We start from the raw sequence: 23,409 nt of genomic DNA, 5'->3' as shown, positions 1-23,409 counted from the left end.
AAGTCAAAAATCCAGAGTTGAAATTTTCAGCTGCTCATGTCAGATTTACCCAGTCAGTATTAGCCCCACCATCCCCAACTTCACAATCCAACATGGCAGCAGTGCTTTTAAACAGCAGTAGAACATAAATTAGCCAAACAGAGAAGACTGAACAAGTCAGCAGAGAAGCACCTTATACCTGCATTCTCTTTAAAGGCCAACAGGGGGCAACAGCTCTGTAAAAACATTTCCTCTCCTATAAGCATATGGGAAAACGGCTCTGAGATTTGACCTCTAAACTCTTTGCTGACTAGTTTATATGATCAGTTGCTTGTTTTGGGCCATGCTGAATAAAAATTAAGTCTATTTTGTACATTTTAAAAATAGAGGATATGCTCATGAGCTAACAGCTTGAGTTTGATCAGTTGATAGCCAAGGAGAATACGATATCGCCACAATGACGATGGTGAAAACACTTCAAAATGGGTCTTTGCAAACCAGTGGGTGATTTCACAGTGTAGATTAAAGTGTAAAGTGTAAATATCCTATGAACTTTATCAACAATTAAAACATTTTTAATATGTATGAGTCCTTGCGTTGTACTGCTAGATAGATGGCAGTGATTTACCATACTGAGAGGAAAAATAATGCAATGTAAATTTCTGTGCTACCTTGGTGTAAATTTGTGGTGTCAGCCTATAAAAATGATGTAGCTCAGACAGTGGCAAGAAAGCTTTGTGTGTTGCACTTGCAGGTTTGTTCTTCATTATGATGGACACAGGTGGGTTGGCAGTTCAGATCTCATTGCCTTAAAAGTTCTACATTTATGACTGTATTCTCGAAAACGATGTGCCTATCAGCATGATGTAAGGCAGATTTGTCATCTGATTACACTCCAGTCAACTCAGTGGAGTCAATAAAGTCAAAGGAATTCAAAGAAACCTATATCTATAATCATTTCATATCTTTACCCAAGAGGCAAAGGGCAGACTGACACCCTGAGTTGAAACTCATCTGACAGTTTTCCTGGCTTGTTTGAAAAAGAGTAATGTTTTTGTAAAACCTGAAATAACCTGCGAGAAGTATCCTCGCAAGGTCTGTGTCTTTTTGTTTTATTCACTAACTGGGCCAAGCTTTTATAGACTCACTTTTAAGCCATCCCTCTGCTAGTATTTAATCCTGTTGTTTGTTCTGCATTTTGTTTCTCACCCTCTCTAAAGTACTTTGTTAACTCTGTTTTTAGAGAAGTGCTATATAAAGAAAGTTTATTATTATTCAGGGTCACGGAGGACTGGCTGATTTCCCAGGATGCATTAAGCAAAAGCAGACACTCTAAACACAGTGCCAGTTTACAAATGGACGATCACTCACAGTGGACACTTACGCCAGTTGTAAGTTTAGAAATGACTACATTCAATTCTCTATTGTCAAGAGGCTCGCAAATTCATGATGTCGAAGCTGGCTCTTTATTATACCTGCTTAGTCATTCACAAACACACAATCAGTCAGCTTAGCACATAAGCCCAGAAGTCCCTGGATTCATATTCATCCATGTAAAACTCCCAGACTCCAGCGCCGGTGAAGTCTTGGCTAGTTGTCTGACAACTTCTCAGAGAGAAAAAAATTGTCATACACATGACCTTTCTCTAAAATATTTTTTTTTACAGATTTTACATGTTGTGTTGTTATTTATACTTTTGCTAATCTAAGTTTACCAGCTACTATTTCCACTCAGTTACATCTACCTTTTCTTTGAGTCTCACCACATATATTTTCTAAAAATAAGGAGCTGATCCCTAAAATAACTCCGAGGTGGACAAACATGTATCAGCTTTCATCAACTTGATGCTGAACCATCTGTTTTTCTATCTCGGGCTGACGTAAATGTCTGGGCAGTTAAAGGAACTCTATGCAGGGCGCCCAAGTGCACTGTATGATCCTGATCTCAACACTATTTATTCGAAGTTTTGACCCCTCGACATGTGCAGAAAAAGATGGGACAAAGCAAACAAAACAATCTGCACTCAGTGACGCATGTTTGCTTACACAGCAGCCCACCTTCACATGAATAAAAATAAACCGTCTACCTGATGGTGGTAAAGTTTGCTAACAAATCTATGACAGTTCTGCCCTTCTTCCTTCTCAATGGAGAGCTGAGCTCCACAAACACCGACCTCGCTACTCCCACGGCTGAGCGGTCTGGTCTTGCCTGAGCCTCCATCCTTCCCAGCCTCCTCCACACTTCCCCCTCCCAGGCATCAGACCATGACCGCAGAGAATGTCTCTCATCCTTTCTCTACTCAAACTACTCCCCATCTGCCCTCTCTATCTGTAAGAGCATGAGTAATTCTGTCATTTAGGAGTGTTTGCATGGAGTTACTGCGAGACTGTATTGATGCTCGGAGCTGCGTTGGCTTGATCACACCGTGACCCTGGTGAGATGTTCTTAAGACGCCCACATGTATAAAAGGATTATGAAGCACAAAAACAACAGGTTAAACAGGAGGGTGAGAGGCAGAAAATATACAAGAGATCATGTAATTTATTGAGGAGACAGTCACTTATTTGACACCCTTACATGCTTTTATACATTCATTACAGCAACAGTTACTCTACAAGTTCCACCTCAAAAACCTGATATAATAAAAATGATTAGATCTGCTATGTTTTTGAATAGAACTGACAACTAGATTATCAGGTAAACCAGTTAAGGGAGATCTTTATACTCTTAGTTCTGTGCTCTAACATGTGCGGGCAAATCATGTCTGAGGCTTATTCAGTAAAGGACAGAGTAATTTTATTTTAAATATAGGATGGTTCAGCACCTCAGACGGGCACTGGGTTGTTATGTTTCCCGCCGAGAGATGGTTTCCAAATCCTAAATCCAGTTGTCCATGTTTAAATAATAACAGTGAAGACAACATCAAATGACAGGCTGATTAAAAGGCACTGAGATCATGAGTGTGAGTGGTGGTGTGAGTATAGCTACTTAGAGAGTACACTCTCATACATCTGTAAGTATGACTGAGCATGAGGCAAAGAGAAATAAGGTCAGAACAAAATGCTGTCATGAAAACATAACTGAATAACAGTATTTACACTGTTATCTAAACAGAGGTGAAGTTACTGGAAGGTCTGCTATTTCTGGGGGCCTCTTGCAGCAAATATCTCAAAGAAGATATTTTTGCTCTGCATGAAAGAGACTGTCTGACTCCCAAAAAGCATAATTCCTCTGCTCCACACCATCTCTTTTCTGTCTCTCACTCAAATGTCCTCTCATTTCCCTAACATGACGATGCAGACTGACAGTCGTTCGCAGCAAAGCTAACCGATGACTCTGACTGAAGGGGAACTCCTCATTTGGGGGAGAAGACTGTGGGAATGGACATTAGCTCCCAAGGGTGGTGGAAGAAAAAAAAAAATCAGGGAATTTCTCCCTGAGCAGCTTCGGTTGAGCTGCAGCGCCTCATTGAGAACTTCTCTGTGGCTGTGAGATGAAGTAGACAGCAGCCTAGGAGGTGCAATTTTGATCTGACCTCCTCCAGCTTCCCGTCGCTCTGCTGCTGCCGTGCCAAAGACGAGGCGATCTGTGCCTCCTCCAAAAAAGGCAGAAACATTTAAGCAGGAGTGTTCATCCTTAACTCAGCCCATACTGTCCCTTTGCAGGTCTGCTCAACAAAGACCAGACTCGCTGAGTGTGTACCTCACAGGGTCTGCTTTATAACAGGTCACAGTGTCGCTGTGCACTCAGTGCACAGAAGATGCATATCAGATGAGAGGCTTCCATTTAACATACTGTACCCAGCAGTGTTTACAGAGGGCTTTCATCGCAATGCACATCTTATTGCTGATGGATGATGATGACTGAGCCTGAGCTCTTACACCAGTTTGCATTTACTGTCAGGCATTTATACAAACACACAAGTGTTAGATTCCAACGGGAAGTAACTGCAGCCAGGAACTTGAATTATACTTCATGGTACTCTTTTATCGTGGTCAGCTACATCTTTGTTGTACCTTTTCAAAGACAAAACTATTTTGGTTTTAGGCTTTAGGCACCAACAGATAGTTTAGAGATGACAAAAATAAGACACCGATAGGCGAGATCAGCAAAAATTCAAATCACCACCCTTACCTGGCGAACAAGGCTGTTGGTTGTTGTGTCGGACGAGGTGCTTCCATCTGAGCCTTTAAAGCGACCTTTTCTCCGAGCTCCTTTGCTTTGAGACTTGAGACAACAAAAAAAGACAGGATAAAACTGTTTATGAGGAATCTTAAAATCTTAAATCTTAAAAGAATATACACAAGACCATGCAAACTAATACATTTTCCCCATAACAGATTTTAAGTTCATGTGCAAAAATGCATTCAGCAGAAAATAATATGAGACTCATAAGTCATTAATGTTTAGCAACAAATGCAGCAACTGTAGTTAGATCAATTTCATTATCAATATGTTTTCTCTATGAAAACTCCAAGTACAGGGTGAGATCTCAAAAAAGGTTGTTTCTGACAAAGATTATCTGTGATTATGAAAGCCAATAGAGCAATTTTAAGTTATCTGAGTGACCAGTTCTGCTTCCAACATTACAGCCTCCGTCTTCACTGATGAATTTCATTGCGTAGTTGAGTGGAGTTGGTGAGTCATTTCCAGCATAAAATAATTTTTTATACCAAAGCATTCAGTCAGTATTATAGCCAGTGTCAGCCAAGCACTGACTTCCACTGTTTCTTACTTATTACAGATTTGAGTGTTTTCACTTAAGGTGTAATGTTATGACGTGTTTCAGGAGGTTAGGTAGTCGTGTAGGTAGACAGCTTATTTTTCAAAAGTGGCATCCTGGAAAAGTAATGCACGAAATGCAAGAAATTCATTTCAAATCTGCTTTTTTTTGTCCCCCTCAGTCGAGACCCCTCGACAAATACCCCAGGACCAAACAGAGATATCACTATACGTGTTAAATAAACTCACTTTACTCCACAGAGCAATTATATAATTATATATAATTTATTATCATTTTTTCATTATTTTACCTGCAGAAATACACAAAACCCGTTTTAACATGTTTTAGACATTACAATGTTTTTTCTTTGAGACTTTACACTAGCTTTAAACTTAAATGCCGCTTACCTGCCACTAAAACAGCCAAAACACCTGCTAAAGCACCTAGTACTTAGTTACTTTCGTTTACACAGCAGTACTTTGAACAGAGTTCTTTTTGCATTACACTCGTAAATATGTAATTTCTACCACTGGCTTTACAATTGAAATACTTCCGGAAATATGAGTTAATTTGACGAGCGGCCTGGCTAGCTTACTTCAAAACGTCGTGATATTAAACTAATACGACATGTCAAACTATTTTCAGTCCCTGAACGTGAATATCCAAATATCAAACCTGACCCACAAATAAGTAAAAACAAACCAAAACAAAAAACAAATTAACAAAAAATAAAGATTCGCCCTCGCGACTTACGAACCTCAATCAAAACTTTAATGAGGGCACCTGCGCTCATCAGCACGCGCAAAGGAAGCGGACAGGTTGAGAGCAGGTGAGCTGTTTGACGTCTCTCAGCGTGCAGTGCCAAGGTTTAAAGTGTCAGTTTAACAGGAACTGTCAGCTTTAATTAAAATGAATTAACTCACTTGTAACATGGGATGTTCCAGAGCGTCCATGTGTTTGTCCGGAGGTGTTTCTGCTCTGTTGGTTGGGCTAATGTTGACGACCATCACACCATTTGAAAAACGCGGATATTCGGTAAAACCTCTCGGGTTGTACAGATGCTCCAGCTGTGCCCGAGACAAAAGCGCATTTTTACATAGTAGTGTTGAAGAGTTTAATGCTGCTCTTCAAGTTTGAGTCGAGTTAAAGGAGGAGCTTGTGCGAAAAATGGCTGTAGTTTTTCGCGAGTTCAAGATGATGGTGATGATGTGAGTCGTCGGATATTATAGCCTTCAGCATCACAAAGCCCCCTCATCAGTTCGCTCCTTCCTACACTAGCTGAGAGAGCGCTCCTGCTCCGTGAGCCCTCATCCAACGCCAACACCTCTCTGCCTCCTCACAGCGCAAAGGGATGAAAATGAATAGAAGCATCCAAACAGATAGTCGGCATGAACACGACTGAAAAGCGTCAATTCAGAGTAACTTTGATGATCAGAACTGAACAAGTGAGAGAAATCAGTCATAGCTACTGGGAGGTGTTTAAATCAACAAAATGATGCTGTTATTGTAATATAAACCTGATGTGGCCGCTCACAGGTGTTGGCACCAAAGTAGAGGTGCCACAGGGTGGTGGAGGTGGTGGTGGGGACAAAGAGAGGGAAGCCAGAGGAAATAAGACTATTTTATCAGAAATGAATACAAAAACAAAAACAAAAGAACATGCATGTAGCCCAAATACAGATAGTAAAATATGATAAATGTCTCAGCACAAGTAGTTAAAGTAAAATTACTCATGTCTAATGGCTCACTTCAGAATCATATACATGATAGATACTTCAATGATCTTTAATTTATTTAATAAATTATTGTATTGCAGCAGCACGATAAAGAGTAAAAACAGTACAGTCTAAAAGAAATAAACCACAGTGTTAAAGTAAAAGTGCCACAGGTGCATAGTGAGGGTCTTATACTGTGACAGTGCAAAGTTTTAACAGGAATTTTAACAGTGATAAAAAACAAAACAAAGAAAATAAAAATTTGGTTAATTTAAAGAAGAGTAAAAAAAAATATTGGATCACAAAGACTGATATGTTATTATGTGCATTACTTGATTGTTGCAGCTGTAGTTAGATTAAAATTGCTTTTTTAGAGCTAGTTCCCCTTTATCCAAATAATAAGCATGGAACCAGATGTAATGAGGAGAGGCAGATGTGACTGAAACAGAGGGCTCAAAGGCTGCCAAGCTGAGATTAAGTAGTCATTAGCCAGTGAGCCTGTAGCTTCATACCACAAACAGTCTTGCATTCTGAAGTACAACGAAGATTTTTTACTTTTTTTCAGTTCAATATGATCCAAAATGAGTGACTGAGACCATAAACTCATGAGGAAAGTGTTCCACAGGTCAAGAGCCGTTTTCCCACAAACCTATACTAAAGGACTGGATGTTTTTTTTGCAATCACAACTATCGCCATCTGGTGGCCTTCACATAGAATGCAGGTTTAAGGCACTTTGCGTTGGCTTCTTTTTTTCTGACCAAAAAGCCGAATTCATTTTTTTTCTGTGCTAATAGCATTTGGTGAAAGGAGTATGGTGCCACCACATAGGCTGTATATAAAAGATGGATGCAGCAAAAATGATGTCATATGTGGACAAGAGGGTGGAATACTAGTTACTTAGTTAGAATCTTGATTAGCAGTTCATAGACTGACTGGTTTGGTTTAAATGCACACACATGCTAATTAATGCTAATAACAAACTAGTTGGACAATTGTTGCTACAACAAGCCTATTTCACAGAGGTATATTTAACATTTTCTTGGTGCAGGGGTATGTCCAGTATCCATCTGGATACTGAGTTAAGCATGTGGTAGCTTTGACTGCGTCCTATAAATGAAAGTCAGCTGGACTAGGCTGTGTTGTTGGAGCCTCTTAATGTAATTATTTGACAAAATCTTGGTTTTCCATATTTGCTCCTAGTGTAATAAAGAAATGGAGTTATCCAGTTAAACTGGGATAGCCTAAAACATATATATCATCATGTTATCATTTGGTGCAGGAAACCTGAAAATTGGAGCAGTGAGCCACAAGCTGACAGATGAATAATTCGTATTGGCAGTTAAGTACAGGCAGCATAGCTGGCGGATGAAAAAAAAGGGTGTTGCACCTGTTGACTATTTCATTATTGAATGAGCTCTTTTTGTAAATATGTCATATATATACATATACATATTTATAAAATAATTAATTTATTGTAAATACAATAAATTAATTAATTAAATAAAAATACCTCTCAGTTTCATATTGGATGACATACTTGTTCAGCCAGTAGTCCAAAATCCAAATATATTGTTTCTAAAATAAACTTGGCACTTGCCAGTAAGAAAATCTTTGTTTGGTCGATTATTTCTTTGTTGTAACAATAATTCCTGGTAATAAATCTTATACTGTTGGAAAGCCTGTTTATTCCCCATCCATGATGCCACATTTGTAAGGAAAATGCATTTGTGGGTTGAGCAGCTGGGTTGAGTATGGAGGTTGTACCATGAAAAAAAGCTTATTCTAATATTGAGTTTTGTTTGGTGTTGTTTATTGGATTGGATGATTGAAGTCTGAAGGAACGAGCCATATTGGCCATTTAACAGTCCATCCAGTTAACAAACAGGGACATCAGTGCAATGTGAAAGAACCATACACAGCCACATCAGCATGGCACCTCCTCCTCATGCTGGTCATCGGCTTGGTCACACACCGGTTTGGGATGGTGTCCGATTCTTCGGTGTGGTTGAGGTCAGGACTGCAGGCAGGCCGTTCCTTTCTCTCCACTCCCAAATTTTGGTGATAGTCTCTGATAAATCCTGCTCTGTGGGGATGAGTGTCATCTTCGAGGATAGAGTTCAGTCCCAGACTGTGGAGATATGGGATTCCATTGTATGGTATGTTCCAGATTTTCTGGGTACAGAGCCGTCAGCCATATCATACTGGAGACTTTGACTGCAAAGTTGTAGAAAACTATTTACAGTTCCTAAATCCTGACAGGGTGGTGTTGTCTTCTTGGGACACATGTTGTGGCCTGTCTCAAAAATCCCCTCTTATGTGGAATATGCTCTTCTATTTGGAGATGGTACGCATTCAAAAAAAAAAATGCTGCAACTTGGTTTTGCAGAACACCAGCTTGAAGTTGCCCTGTGGCACAGGCCCTATCCACATTAGTCAATCATGGCATGCTTGGAGCAGACACCAATTGACCACTGTAGTAGGGTCCATCCTCAAAGGTGCTGCTAATCAGACACCAGTCAGTCACCTGATTGGCAGCACATGGGGTACAAGAATAAGATATAGCAGATAGCAATCGCACAAGAAGGTTTTTGCCATTTGCAGAGAAGATTTGGCAAGTTTTTCATGGGTGCAACCCACAAATGAATTCTCCTTACAAATGCAGCATCATTTATGAGGAAATAAAAAGGCTTTCAAACACTATGAGATTTATTGCCAAGAAGAATTGTTACAACAAGGAAAAGATTGAGCAAACAGAATCCACACTTTTTGGGCTAAGTTTATTTTGAGAAAAGAAAGAAACTTTCAGATTACAAAATTTCATGCATACTAAAGGAAAATCACCAGGTTTGTATTAAACGAATCTTTCATCTGTTTTAAGGCTTGAAATGAACTTTTATTTATCAAATGACCACAAAAAAGAGGAAAATTAATAGAATCCTAGTAAGTAAGGTAATACAAACTTACACTAACAACACACACTGGACACTTTGAAAGGTACACCTTTCAGACTTACCTTACTCTAAATGTGGTATGGTTGTTGGTGCTAGACAGGCTGATCTGAGTATTTCAGAAATGCTGATTTACTGGGATATTCCCACCTTTAGGGATTACAAATAGTGATCTAACAAAGTGAAAATATCCAGTCAGCTGCAGTTCACTGGGTGAAAATGCCTTGTTGATGTCAGAGGTCACAGGAGAATGGCCAGACTGCTTTGAGCTGATAGGAAGGCAACATCAAATGAATCACTGATACAACCAAGGTATGCAGAGGAGGATCTCTGAATGACATCTCTGAACAAACTTGAAGTAAATGGGGCGAAGCAACAAAAGAACACACCGGCTAAGAACATACTGCAATTCACATGGCCTCAGCAAAACCGGACAGCAGAAGAATAGAAATAATTGCCTTGTCTGATGAGTCAAAATGATGTGCCATCTCACAAAGATCAGATCATCTAAAACTGGTTTATTGAACTTGATTATTAATTCTCTGCACTCTATTGTCCTACAGGGTCACTAAATCTCAGTTCAGTGGAAAACGTTTAAGATGCAGTGAAAGGGAAGATTTACATCATGGATGTGTAGCCGATAAATCCAACCCAAAAAACCTTGCATTATAACAGATGCAACTTCAGGATATTTTCAGTGACAGATGTAAATATTAATTCATAATTTCTACTTTTTATTGTTTGCTGAAGTGTAGAAAGGTAACTTTTCTTATCGTTTCACCTGTATAAATGAGTCATTTGCTAAAACAAGGTAGTTTGAACCAGGTAAAGTGAAAGAAAGGAACTGCATCTACATTATATCCCTCGGTATGAACTTTGCAGTCTCGCACTCATGGTATAGTGTCTCCTGTAAAACCATGCTGGTGCTGAAGAATGCTATTCTCAAAAGACTTTAGAGAGCTCTGAAGTTGTTATTCATTATTGCCCTCTAGTGGTTTCATGTGCATTTGCATTTTAAAGGAGAACCGTAAGAACTGTATATAATAAGTTATGTGGGAGCAATTTCTATAAACACTGATGCAAAAAAAAGGCGATGGCCATGGTGGTGGATGCACTCTGAATGTCTCACGTGTACCAAGACTTTATAAAACAAAAACATTTTATGCTGAAAACTATAGATTTATATTTTAGACCAGTTATGTATACTGTTATATCAGGACACAATGAGGTTCACAGGAGGTGATGTTCCACAGTATTTGGACCAATTATCAGTTCGTTAGTATCTTATTTTTGAGGTAAAGGTTCATTTTAGCAATGATTTCCAAAGAAAAAGTGAAAAATGTACATCTAAACAGGGGTAACAGTGCAGGTTTGTCTGGTTATTATTATTATATGCTTCTTTTGTCTTTGTGTATATAACATCATAAGGCATTCAACTGCCCTGTTGTGATATTTTGAGGTTTTTTTTTTGTTTGTTTGTTTTTTTAGCAACATTTGTAAAAAGAATTTGTACCTAAGAAGAAAAAAAAAGATTGATGGAATGAGTATATGTGAGTTAAAGCCAGTTTTTAAGGTGCTAATATGTATAAACACTAAAGCATTTCCCTCACTGTGTGGCAACTATTTGCTGGCGTGTTTTTGTGTCACAACAAAAACAGATAGGAAGAATTGTTTTCAATCAGATCCGTTTCAATCAAAGGGAAAAATATTTTTATGTTTCCTGTTCTCTGTCTCTCTAGTAGCTTTTTCCCATTGTTTGTATGTTCTCCTGCCCTGATGACCCCCCGCAGCTGAGCTCTTCTTCTGAGAGGTCTCTGCTGAGCAAGTGAGAATACTCAGTGTTCAAACCAGCATGGCCCAAATAAAAGCACTTCCTTCATCCATCCTGGCAACAGTTACCTTGAAAACATGAGCATGCCAAAAAAAAAAAAATGCCTCTGTGGTGCAAAAGAGCAGATTTACACACAAACGAGTAGGCCTGGAGCTTTCCTGGAAGTGCTGAAGAGGCTGAGATTTTTAAAATAACAGCAAAATTGCTAGAATAAGAGAAAATTCAATGGGCTTCCTTCTATTGTCTGAACATTTCTCGGGAAGTCACAGTAAATGGTGTCAGCTCTTTCTGCCATGATAGCCAAATAATCTCATGACACTGTTTATGGAAAGGACTTTGCAGTTAGATAATAAGCCCAGAATGGCAAATTAACATAATCAGCATAGAAGAAAGTAATCCCTCGCACGAATAAAGTAAATGCTCGACAGCTGTTTGCTCAAATTTTACAGAAATATGTTGATGCTGAGAGCACCAGAATTTAATCACAGCAAGCTGATTAAAGGAAAGAAAAAACCCATTTTTAAGCCCACTCGCTCTTTCAGTATCACAAATCCAATTTTATGTACAAATAAGTTGATTTGCCATGTTTCATTTATTTCATTGTGCTTATGTATTCATCACATTCCCATCTTCCTCCACCTCCTTCTGCGAGCCCACTCTGACCGGTAAAGAGCGTGTGCTCTGTGTGGGTCGGATCGCTGCGGAGTTTCTGTCTTGCACAGCGATGAGCGTTAGTCATCCAGGTTGGTGGATGAAGAGAACAAGTAGCTCAGGTGGGTGGAAGTGCCCTCATATTGGATCACAGAGAGGCCTCAAAAAACAAAGAACAATGCCTCTGAGATGAGAAGCAGAAGTGGAGCAACGTTTTTCAAAATAGGGCTTCAAAAATAACTGTAAATGATACCAGCTTGTGCCTGACAAAGAGGCTTAAATCCTTTTCTTTGTTCCTAATATTAGTTTCTCATCAAGCCAATTAGTTTATGTATATTTAGAAGTCGCCCAAACACACAGGAAATTATGCGGAATTCCTGAAAAGCACAACTCTTTATAATTTCGTGTATATCATGCAAAAAAATAAATAAAGGAATTAATTAGAAATACATTGAATGGAGACTCAAAGGGGTTATCTTTCAACGGGACAATATTGTTGAAGAGCAATACTGAAAAACTTTAGTGCTACTTTAATTGGAATTAAGTGTACAAATTTAAAACCATCTGTGTTTTCCCATATGATTTGGAAATTGGATGTGGCTATTACAAGCTCATCAAGTAAAATGTCCCTCAAATCATTTGCATCATTATATCAACAACACCCAAATTAATCTATTAATTTTCCAGTTGAAATTTCCATCAGTTTAAAGGCAATGGAAAAAAATAAATAAAAATGTTAATAAAAAAGGGAGCTTTACAATATACTCTTGATCATTGAATTTGATTGTCTGAGGCAACATGAACAACAGATGGTGCAACCAAAAAGGCAATGAAACTAGACATTTACAGTCCATATACAGGCACACACACTGTACCTAACATACAAAAATAAATCATCAAGTATAAAAAAAGACAGGCTTCGCACCACAGTACATATATCTGATCCATTGTTGAGACTACAACATCATCAATAATTATTCAAATCTACTGGTTGCACATGCTAAGAGATGATAACAAACCAGTTAATGGAAATTTAAAACTCTAGTATGACTCGGCATTTTGTTTTGGCTCAACCCTGTGAGGAAGATGCACACTGCATTTAAAATTTGAGTTCATGTTCAAAGAGTGCGAGCAACAAAAGGCAGGCCCAACCCAACAGGAGACCGAGGTTCTGGAGGAAAAACATGAGGCACGGTCTGTCGGTCTTTACTCGATTCATCTCTGGAAGCTGATGAAAGAGAGAAAATAAGAGTAAGAGCAAAACCTTCAGCAGTTTGGCAGAAATTCAGGGTAGGGCTGGCATTATTCTCTAGTTTTCGTACTTCCACATAACCTCGTGAAAATAACAGTCAGCGATTTTCCCATCGCTCAGTACTTTCCAACTGTACTACTTAAGGTTTAAATCTTAAACCAGAATTTACAAGCACGCTAAGCTCTCCATGACGCTGTTCTGAAGCACAGCTGGACTTTGAGCTTCTTGATGCTGAGGTCAGCTTACTACTAGTTTAACAGGTAAAACCTTTTGTTAATCACACAAATTAGTGTGTTAGTACTTTGCAAAATAATACAAAGTGCACAGCTCAGGTTGATGGGAGTGCTGCTATTTTTGGTCACGTACAAATGCCTGCAAACTGATGACAGACAATCCTGAGAGACACATAGCATGAAAACAGGTTGATATACACACACCCCAAAAAAGGGCTCAGTTTTTGGTTCCTGGTGGTCTCTTGGAGATTGGAATAATTTTATGTGCAATTTTTCATGATCTGCAAAAGCTGTAATTCTCAGCTGTTTTACCAGTTTTCCATTGGTTTAGTTTCTGCTAAAACAATATTTGAACTTGAATTTGAATTTAGTAGTGGCATTAGAACACATTTAATGACCCTTTAAAGACTCCTGCTGGTTAAAATGCACTAATTTAACCAAAGTAATATCACCCATTTGTTTAGTATTTTGACTGTTTTTGTTTAGATTAGATTGAAGTTATTAGCTAACACTAGCAAGACTGAAACATTAAGCTATAGGGGTGCAATGCTGCAGTATTAGCCTTAGCACACATGCTAATGCTAATAGCAAATAAGGAAATGACTTTCACTCACTAAAACTATAACACAAAGCTTTTCGACTGGCCATACCACACAGTAACAATCTTATTCATATTATTAAATCAAAAATCATATTTAGAATCAGAATCAGAATACTTTATTAATCCCGAAGGAAATTAGGGAAATTGCTTATAAAGAGCAACACAGACGTGACAATTTTTTTTGTACGAAAACAACAACATTGTAATCTATTATTGAAGTTAAATGTTTGGAAGTCTATGGGAATTCGGAGCCATCATCTTGAATGAACTGCATTTTTTAACACTGTCCTAGCTGGCGTTTTAGAGCCAGCCTCCAAAGTTTCTGCTTGAGATCATTGGATCAGTTTAATGTTTTGTAAAGTGTTACTCAAACTGGAGTTCAAAAGTGCATTGATACATTGAGGCACTAGTTATTTCTGCACCAGGACAGAGGATCACTGAAAGTAAATTATGTCACCCAGTGCATCTGTTTGGGTCATTCACATTTGGGATTTTTTTTCTTTACTGTTTTTGAACAACAATAAAGTTTTATGGTAGAGACACCATAGATTACACCGTAGGTTCTGTCCTTTTACAGGATTTGTTGTCAACATGGAATGGCTAATAAAGAATATCACAAGCCACGTGCTTCATAAAACCTGGCTTACCATTTCCACCAATGACAAATAGAGAAAAATCCCAGCAGTGACAGAAAAGATCCACTTCTGCACTTCTGTCTCTGAAGAAACAAAAAGTCCAATGTAGAGCCCCATGAAGGCCGTCAGAGCGCTGAGAAAGTTCATTAGCACAGCAGTCTTCACTGAGAGTCCAGAGCTGAGCAGCACTGCAAAGTCCCCTTGGAGACAAAAAGCATACAAGATAAGTCAGCCAGTCGAGGAGAATAGTTTCCAAAAGATAACAAAGTCATCTAAATGAAAACACAGTGACCTCTCACCCATCTCATGTGGAATCTCGTGACACAGGATGGCTACAGTGGTCGCCATTCCAGTCTCAGATGAAGAGGAGAAAGCTGCCCCAATAACCAGGCCATCAGCAAAGTTATGAAGACTGTCTCCCACAATTACCATCACAGCCAGCAGAGAAACCCCTTGTCCTGGGAACACAAAGAGGGCCTGTGTCAACAAACTCATCCTCAAACTGTAACAATTCCTCTGTCGTGCCAGGCAACTAATAACAAAGCACAACTCATTCATCTGCGTGTGATGGCGCAGCTCATTTAAAAAACAAGAAAAAAGAAGTTTAGGTTACTAGGATGTGAAGGACGCCTTGTGTTTGCATGCTCAGGAGACACTTCTGCACACTCCAAGTCATCCACGGGTCCCTGCAAGATAGACATACCTGTTAACACCACAGATTCTTGAACATTTTTAGCCTTTGATTTAAGAGAGAATTGTAGAATAGTTGTCAAATTAAAGGAGATACATGAGACTTAACTTTAGTAGTAGTTATGCTGCCTTTAGCGTTAATATCAAGAAGTTATTCAGAAGTTGTTTCAAGTTATTTCCACAACGCAATAAGTTTGCCATTTGCAAACAATAACTTTCAATGTCTTTGAAATTGCACATCATTAATGTACAATATGAAAACCAGTGGCCCCGAGACAGAATCTTGGGGAACCCCACACAACAGATTTCAGTTTTGATTTTGTAGCATTTGCCTGGTAAACTGATTCCAGTTTTCAAGATAAGTGTTCCTACCAAAAATAATGCCAAACCTCTAACCCCATATGTGCATAGTTTGTTAAGTTAAAGGTTATGATCAACTGTATCAATTTTTTAACTAAAAATACTCCCACAACATATTCTTTGTTTTCAATAGCAAGTTGAAGTTCAAGTTCAAATTTTATTCGCCACATGCAGTGGCAGGTTGCCCTGCAGTGGAATGAACCGCCCCCCAACCATACACACACAACACAGACATCACATGGGGATACAAGTCAGAGAACGGTTGCATTACAGAAAAAACACTGAAATGTACACTACAATGGGAAAGTACAAGAGGAAAAAAAGAGACCTCTACTCATGCTGGGCTATGGAGGACAGCATGAGAACAGGAAACAAAACTGTATCTATGAAGCCAATGAAAGTGTGTGTTGTGGTTCTTTTGGGTCTAAATCCTTATAGTACTCTGGAAGTAGAGAGATGAGCCTATAGTTTATGAGGAGATGTTTATCTCCAGGTTTACATATTGGCACATCCTTTGCAACTGGTATCTTTTCAGGAAATAAACCATATATAATGACAAATTAAAAATGTGGGTAAATGGTTTCTAAATCCATATTCGTTAGGCTTTCCATGTGAGGGATCTACTCTCTGAGACCTGTTTGTGTATTTAAAAGGATCAAGTCCTGAGGTATTAAACTGTCTTTGCACAATTCAACAGCATGAAGTGATTGCTGAATGATTTAATACTTCTCATTCTCCAGCATCCTACATGTTCTGTTTCTTTACTCCCTCCTACACCACTAATCATTTTGTTATATAAGAGCAGTGCGGAAATTTTGGTGATTTCAGTCAATTTTTGATCAAGAATTTGGGGGAATTAATACTAAATAAAGTGTGATGAAAGATGGGATCAGGATTATGCCAAATCTTTGTACCGCCCCTCAACTTGTGTGGTGAATACCATTCTCTAGCACAACACTTGCTGCTTTCTTGGAGGCGTAATGGGGGAGTGAAGCATGACTGGGGTGAATGAAATTATTTTCACTTAAATAGGTCTCCTGTGTTACAGTGTTAGCGTACACATTTCATCAATGTGTTGACATGAGCAGAATTGCCTTACTATAGTCACAACCGTGTGTTTTATCACTAAATAAATAACATGGATGGGTATAGGAATGAAAATTTACCTGCGAAGAACAGTCTTTTTATTAAAACAAAGCAAAAAAACTGTTCAGTGTGACTCGTGACTGGACTCACCAGCTGTATTGTGGAGATAGACTTGCCTCTCTGTGAGTGACCATTGCAGTTCAAGGAAAGGTCACCGCCATGACCCTGCACACAAAAGAAATTCATGACATCAGTTGCTCAACATGCACAGTCATAGAAATGTGTTTCTGCTTTTGCAAGACCCTTAAATGTTTAAGATCAGCCTGTGATGCACTGCTTCTGAGTAACTTTCTCAGATTCATCTTTTTTGTCATTAAATTGATAAAGGCTACAAAACAAAAGCCTTACATGACTATGAGAAGGGACTAAAAAGGAGAATAGTTTTTCAATGAGGAAAAAGCTGTAAATCCCAGCAATCACTCCCAAGATCTTCCACAAATAATCTTTTTCTTCATCATAGTCCTCATCACCATGATTGTGTGTGCTGTGATGGAGGCCAAGGATCTGCAAAGTAGACAGAGAGGAAACAATTTACTCCACACTCAAGCTATGTGTGTGGTGGGTTATAGTGGACGGTGCGGTGACCTTGTACCTGTGGTATGAGGTGCAAGAGAGCGTCTCCTGACAGGGTTCCCACTGCCAGACCAACAAACAGCTGCAGGATTAGTGAGTAGGTTTCTTGGCAGGAGTTGAAGAAGATCAGACAGATACCAAACATGGAGCCCACCGTGATGAGAAAGACAGCAGCTGTGCTGTAGCCATATTCTGCAGGAAGGAGACAGCTTTGCATAAAACACCAAACCAAAAATGTAGTAAAGAACAAGTGATTTATTATGTCTGGCCTTCAGAGGCAAGTGCAGCTGATTCGGCCTCTGCAAGCCACTTTGCAACCCGCCTTAACCTCAGCTCATCCGTACACTGCTATTTATGCTATTTCTAACTTAGTCAATGTCATGTTCATTGCTGGTAAGAATTGCAACTATTGGTGTGTTTTATTTAGCTGAAACTATAGCATGTTGTTTTTATTACAACGTTGGTTTGTGAAGAGAAACAATCAGGTAAAGCATCTTACTCTCGAGAGCTGTGGGCAGAGACCCTCTTGTTTGTTGCTCTTCAGACTCACAGGCATTGCCTAGCAACTGCTGAATGATGGCTGGGCAAATTTGTCTGAAGTGTTCCTTGGAAATCGGCAAATGAGGATCCAGAGCAAAAATATCCACCAGCTGATTGGCTGAAAAACATACCTGATTGGAATAAAAAGAAAAGGCAAATTTGGAGGTGAGTAGGAGGCATTTCAAATCAAGTCTCACTTTGCCTGAGTGAAGTTTTTCATTCAGTGTTTTATGATTTTAAGTACTTTTGGTTTGTCATAACCCAATCAATTTATCTCACCATACCTGTGCCCAGTCACTGTTTATTCCTTCAATTTCGGGGTTGCAGCTATCTTGCAAATCCCTAGCCACCTTCTTTGAACCTACTATGATGCCTCGTCTCTTCCTGTTGCGAGAGTGCATTCCTCCTTCCCGTCCTACTCTCAGCTGACGAAGCAACTCCTCCAGGTCTAAACAGATAAATGGAACACAATATATCAGGGGTCAGTGCTTTAAACCAGCATTTCTTTATTCATCGCTTAAAAAGACAAATAAAAAGATGGGGACAAACTGTTTTGAAATCCAGTACATCAGTCATTTCTTGGTGTGACTGAACCTCAAATTAACCTGCATTTTTTACTGTCATGAAATAATTTTAACAATTTTCATATGTGTAAGTATAGTTTTATAGTAGTGCCTTTGATGCAGTATTTGAGCATCTAGTCTCAAGATAATCGGTTCCCTCTTGGAGCATGTCTGTTAAGAAGACTTACAAAAAACAAAGAACAGCTAAATCCTCTATTATTGTTCAGTAATCTTGTAATAATCATTAACTGTATAAGAATGATGGACATAGCTTCCTGCATTCTTTCCAATAGCCAGCAGGGGGCGACTCATCTGGTTGAAAAGTAGTATGATGCTTTATCACCTTAGTGAACACTCTCCTGATGACTTATTTAAAATAGTATGATGTATGTGATGGTCTCCCTTAGAGTCAAAAAGAAGCAGGATGCGTTTTAGGACAGGCATCCTCTGTGACTGACTCGTCACTCCCTTAAGGGTGTGCAATATTTCCCAGTGTCTCAGTCAGATCCAACCCAGTATTGTGATTCGTGGCTTTAAAGCTGTAATCGCTTCACAGTGGAACTTCATGTACCAATGGGTAAGGTCATGGTGGCTATGACCATATTTTATATAGAGGCTTTAATATGAACAATGGATCCACTGGCTGTTGCTAGTAGAAAGTGTTTGAATTGTCCCACCTGTGCCTTCAATCAGGCAGTGGTTATATTCACATAGTGGGTAAACCAGCTGGTGAACAAAACCATATTTAAAATCTAAGGTGTCCTTTTCTCAGGCTGAAAATGGAGCTAAAACGAGAGCATGTGTTGTACAAAGCTAATGCTGCTTTGCATTTGATGTTTCTATAGGTAATGGTGTGTAGCTGTGGTCTGGAAGGAAAATATACAAACATGCTCTTTTGAACTCACCCATAATCTGCAGGTTACTTGTGCAGTTAAGAGAATGAAAGATATAATCTGTAAAGAAGGCAGGAGGTGGCAGGTTTCTCTTTCTGAAACAGTGGCCTTGGAGAATATGGCTAATGATGGCTGCGGCCACTCTGGGAACAGCAGATGTACCAGCACCTGGATTTCCCTTAACATCAGCATCTTCCAAGAGATGAGCTGCATCGATGCACTGTGGTATGGAAAAACTGAATTATTTATATGCAGGCGTACGCACGGTAAAAAAAGATATATCTGTCAGAAAATGCTCTCTCACTTGAGAACTTGAGGGTATATGGTGGCTGGATGGCTCATAGTGTTGGTTGATGACCTGCAGGATGCTTTCTGTTTCATTGGATGAAAGGAAGCTGTTGTCTTCAGCTGGATGTAAGTTAGTGAGGGCCAGAAGATAGAACTGAAAGTTCCCAGATGAGGAGTAAAAGGAAGAAGGAGGGGGGGCAGCATTTGACACACACAGGTCTTGCAAGTTAATTATATAGTACAGCAGGACAGTTGAGATCTGCTGGTAGTTCTCCTCAGTGAGGACATCCTTCCCATCATCCTTCAGCACAGAGAGGGCTATGTCTGGTGTCAGGCACTGTAACAAGGACAGGAGCGATTAAAAATAATAATTATAATTTTTTTTAATACATTTTATTTAAAGGAAGTTGAAAAAATCTAGGTCATGCTAACTTTTGAAAGATGTTGTGTTGATAACAGCACTACTTTTTCTCTGCACACAATGTTCTGTTCTTTGCTTCTTGGAAAAGAAGCGGTTGAGACCAATTAACCCCACATGCAGGTTGCAAACGTTTGAGAGAGTGAGTGAAGCACTGTTTCTTCTGGGAAAGAGCTGGATATTCACTGAAGAGAGATAAAAGCTACTCTCTTAATTACTAAATCTTAATTTAAAAGTTTGACGCAGACATCCTTATCTTTCACGTCATGCTGCTCTGTTGTATCTTAATTGCCCCTGGGGGATAAATAAAGTCTTTCAGATTCTGATAATCACACTGTCAGCCCAGCTGCACAAGCATGAGTAGTACCTCTAAATCCACTCTGTAGAGTTTATTATGTCAAACGGAGGGATGTTTAAAGCCACGAATGCTCTGTGCAGGTCAAGGACTTAAGCCTCCACATCCACTCACATTCCAGCCATAACAAACATTTTTCCTGCTGTGTGTTCAGGAAAAGCATTATTGCCCTTGCTCAGTTTAGCACTTAGTGACATTTTAGTGATAAAACATTTTAAGACAGGTGTAAGCATTACCTTCTCACACATGTCCTGAGAGCTGCCCGTCCGCTCTGTGCAGCGCACTGCCTGGAGAAGTGTGGTGATCAGCACACTGGTTCTGTTCTTCTGGAGTTGAGCCTTGTTGTCCGGCCCCACGGGCAAATTCAAGGACCTGAGAGCCTCCTGCAGGTACCCCTGCTCCTGCCCTTTCACTTCCAGCATTCTCCCAAGAGGACAAAAATACAGCAGTAGCAGCAGCAAACACCAAGTACTGCTCATGAAGTACATGTTCCTACCAAGGTCGTCAAACTCCCTCACACTTCCAGGACTGGCTAGAGGTTTGAGATGACAAGGAAGTGATACATGGAAAACAAGAAAACAGAGAGAGAGAACTGTATCAAGGTGAATGATGGCAGAAGGCTACTAAGAAAGGCAGTGATGTTTTTTAGACAAGGGAGGTGCTAATAATAGGCACAACTGATCTGACGTGAACTGGACGGTTCGGAGGTGAACCAGTCCTTACAGTGCCGAATGGTCAGTAAAAGCCTGGGCCCCTCAGTCCATAACAAAAGGATTAGTGCAGGCAAGTGAAAGAGAGCACAGGGGCAGGGAGACGGGGGCATGAGGGGGAGACTGTAGACAACATAATTAGTACTGAGGAAAAATAGGGACCGGATAGAAGCTGTTAGAAATGTAAAGAAATAGCTCAAACAGAGCCACATCTAAGATATCTCCTCTTAAGCAGTAGGTATGTGGCACAGAGGCAGACACTGTTACCTTTTTGATTTATATCTCAGTTTTTAGAGCAGTCCATGGATTGAATCGTTTTCCTAATTTAGCAGCTTCAGTTGTAAAAGAGAAAGGGAGAAGGTGATGTGAGTGAGTGCATGTGGTGTGATGATCATAAGCACTCCATGTTTAAGCACCAGCGATGCTCATATCTAAGGTTTTCATATTATGCAGGATCTCTGAGTAATCAAGGATCAACCATGCACTGCAAAACACGCTAAGCTTCCCAACATCCTCCTACACTGGAAACCCTGCAGGTCGATTCGACCCGGCAACAAGAGCACATAGTTTATTGTTTAAAAATTCCTGTAAGCTACAATAACACCTGAGAGAGAACAGATGAAAAAGCTTACCCGATGTACCAGGCCTATACCGTTCTCCACTCTGCTCCAATCAGCTGCTGTGACGAGGTCTGTTTTCCTCCTAGGGTGAAGGTTTTCCTGGTAGGGCAGACCAAAGATCCAGTGCTAGTTTGGGGAGAATTTTTGGGCATTGGTGCTGCCGGTAAAACCCTCTTATGAGAAGTGAGTAAGCTCCTGAAGATTAGCTGCGACAGCCTTGGAAGGCTGTAGTTACCATGGAGAGTGCTGCCTCATTTTCAACAATAAGGTGATGGTGGGGGGCTGGCCTCTAGCAGGGGTGACTGAATGGCTGAAGCCTGATGGAGTAATACTTAAAAAGCTCCCTTAGGAAAAAAGGTTTATGCATAAATAGACTGCTTTGCTGTGTTTCTCTCTCTTTCTGTATTTTTTCTGTCTCTCTACATCATATATTTTCTTTTTTTTATCAATATATATCACATCCCTACAAAGAAAAATCCATAAAAGTTTCAATTCATGCTCTTAATCCTGTCACTGTGAGCATCTATACTGCCAGAAAAAACAGGTGTAACACAGGCTATGAAAAAAGAAACATTGTTCTCGGCTGTGACAGCAAAGTGCTCACACTTATGCACGCCATGTCTCGTGTATAAGATGGACAAACAAAAGCCATTTTCAAAAGTTTCTTTAGATTTGTAGATAGAGGCAAGCAGTGAGTTTTTCTGACCTTTCTAATGCAGAACAACATCTTCAATGTAGCGTTAATGGGATCCTGGTTGTGCTCGATAAATTAAAAAAGAACAAGGGTGTTTGCTCAGGAGGGACTCGTGAAATGATCTGGCAGCTTTTTAATAGCTTTTTATATAAAACGGGTATGTCAAACTCATTTCATATTCGAGGGCCACAAACAGCCCACTTTGTAAAATCCCTATTTTTGTCAGGGCAAAGAAGTTTAAGTATACATTTAATCCCAATCTTAGTATTAGAAAAAGAAGTTAGTGCAATTAATCTGTCTCAGATTTTCTATGTTATAGGTAATGAAAGAAATCTGTCAGCATGACTCTTAAATTAAAACTGTAAGTAAATAAATAACTCAGTGACTGTCTTATAATCATAAAATAAAGGTTTTTGTCAATTCACAGAAAATGTCTTTGACTTTTCTGTCATCTAACTGTTTATCTATTACTTACTTAATCTGGCATCGTATGAATGGCAATGGGAGAGATCCCCATCAGTATAAAAAGCTGTGAAAGTTGTAAAATTGCAATTCAATGCCCTCCTTCACAGTGTCCCATGAAATCCAGCGGGCCATATTGAGTCTTTGCCAGGCATGGCCATGGAGTTGGACCCAGCAACAGGTGATTCATATTGAGGCTGATGAAAGGCTTTTTGTTCCAATGGTTTATTGAGCACTTAGTTTAAGACCATGGTGACTGTAGGCTTAATATACTGTGGACTGCTAGTTTGTTTTGTGTGCTTTTAGGTTTTTGTTGTCCTGAACACCCTGGAGTGGTTTTTATAAATAAAATGTATTTTTTTTGTCCTCCTGTACTTACCACCTCCCTGCCATCAGGTGATTAGCTGCTCTCCACCTGATGGAGAAGGACCTCTCTTTCTTTCCTTTCTACACATGGTTACATAAACATCACAGTGGAAACTAAGCATGTTGCCTGCAGCTCTATTAGATTCAACTATTCATGTTTA

At 39.5% G+C, this 23,409-nt stretch overlaps 2 protein-coding genes across 6 annotated transcripts in view; both read right to left on the bottom strand.

Moving 5' to 3' along the window:
• cacnb2a (calcium channel, voltage-dependent, beta 2a) overlaps nt 1–6,118 on the bottom strand; it is a 72,430-nt gene extending 66,312 nt beyond the window's left edge. The window contains exons 1-2 of one of the 2 annotated variants that reach the window (XM_085286963.1): nt 5,627–6,118; nt 4,115–4,207 (exon numbers count right to left, since the gene is read on the bottom strand). In XM_085286963.1, coding sequence (XP_085143089.1) covers nt 4,115–4,207; nt 5,627–5,710 — 177 coding nt within the window. In that variant the 5' untranslated portion in view covers nt 5,711–6,118. The remainder of the gene's footprint in view (nt 1–4,114; nt 4,208–5,626) is intronic. The other variant, XM_085286966.1, reaches the window with a different exon arrangement.
• A 6,105-nt stretch (nt 6,119–12,223) lies between these two features.
• On the bottom strand, nt 12,224–23,371 carry LOC146567252 (zinc transporter ZIP12-like). 4 transcript variants are annotated; one of them, XM_085286959.1, is made up of 14 exons: nt 22,896–23,371; nt 21,739–21,825; nt 20,633–20,928; nt 19,640–19,960; nt 19,348–19,555; nt 18,164–18,327; nt 17,839–18,010; nt 17,359–17,531; nt 17,115–17,270; nt 16,857–16,931; nt 15,184–15,256; nt 14,870–15,028; nt 14,583–14,770; nt 12,224–13,077 (listed from the first exon to the last, which is right to left on the bottom strand). In XM_085286959.1, the coding sequence occupies exons 3-14, from the start codon at nt 20,882–20,884 to the stop codon at nt 12,949–12,951; spliced, it is 2,070 nt and encodes a 689-aa protein (XP_085143085.1). In that variant the 5' UTR covers nt 20,885–20,928; nt 21,739–21,825; nt 22,896–23,371; the 3' UTR covers nt 12,224–12,948. The 4 variants fall into 4 exon arrangements, with proteins under 4 accessions (XP_085143085.1, XP_085143088.1, XP_085143087.1 ...); XM_085286962.1 differs by having other exon boundaries at nt 20,633–20,924; XM_085286961.1 differs by lacking the exon at nt 22,896–23,371 and adding an exon at nt 21,374–21,438 and having other exon boundaries at nt 21,739–21,971.
• Nucleotides 23,372–23,409: the final 38 nt, after the last annotated feature.

This window comes from Mchenga conophoros, linkage group LG9 (assembly GCF_057382185.1).
Source record: "Mchenga conophoros isolate Kocher_MC1m ecotype Shallow Benthic linkage group LG9, M_conophoros_male_GT1.1, whole genome shotgun sequence".
NCBI classification, from domain to species: domain Eukaryota; kingdom Metazoa; phylum Chordata; class Actinopteri; order Cichliformes; family Cichlidae; genus Mchenga; species Mchenga conophoros.
Note: the sequence above shows the minus strand (reverse complement) of the source record. Positions and strands in the feature narration are given on the sequence as shown.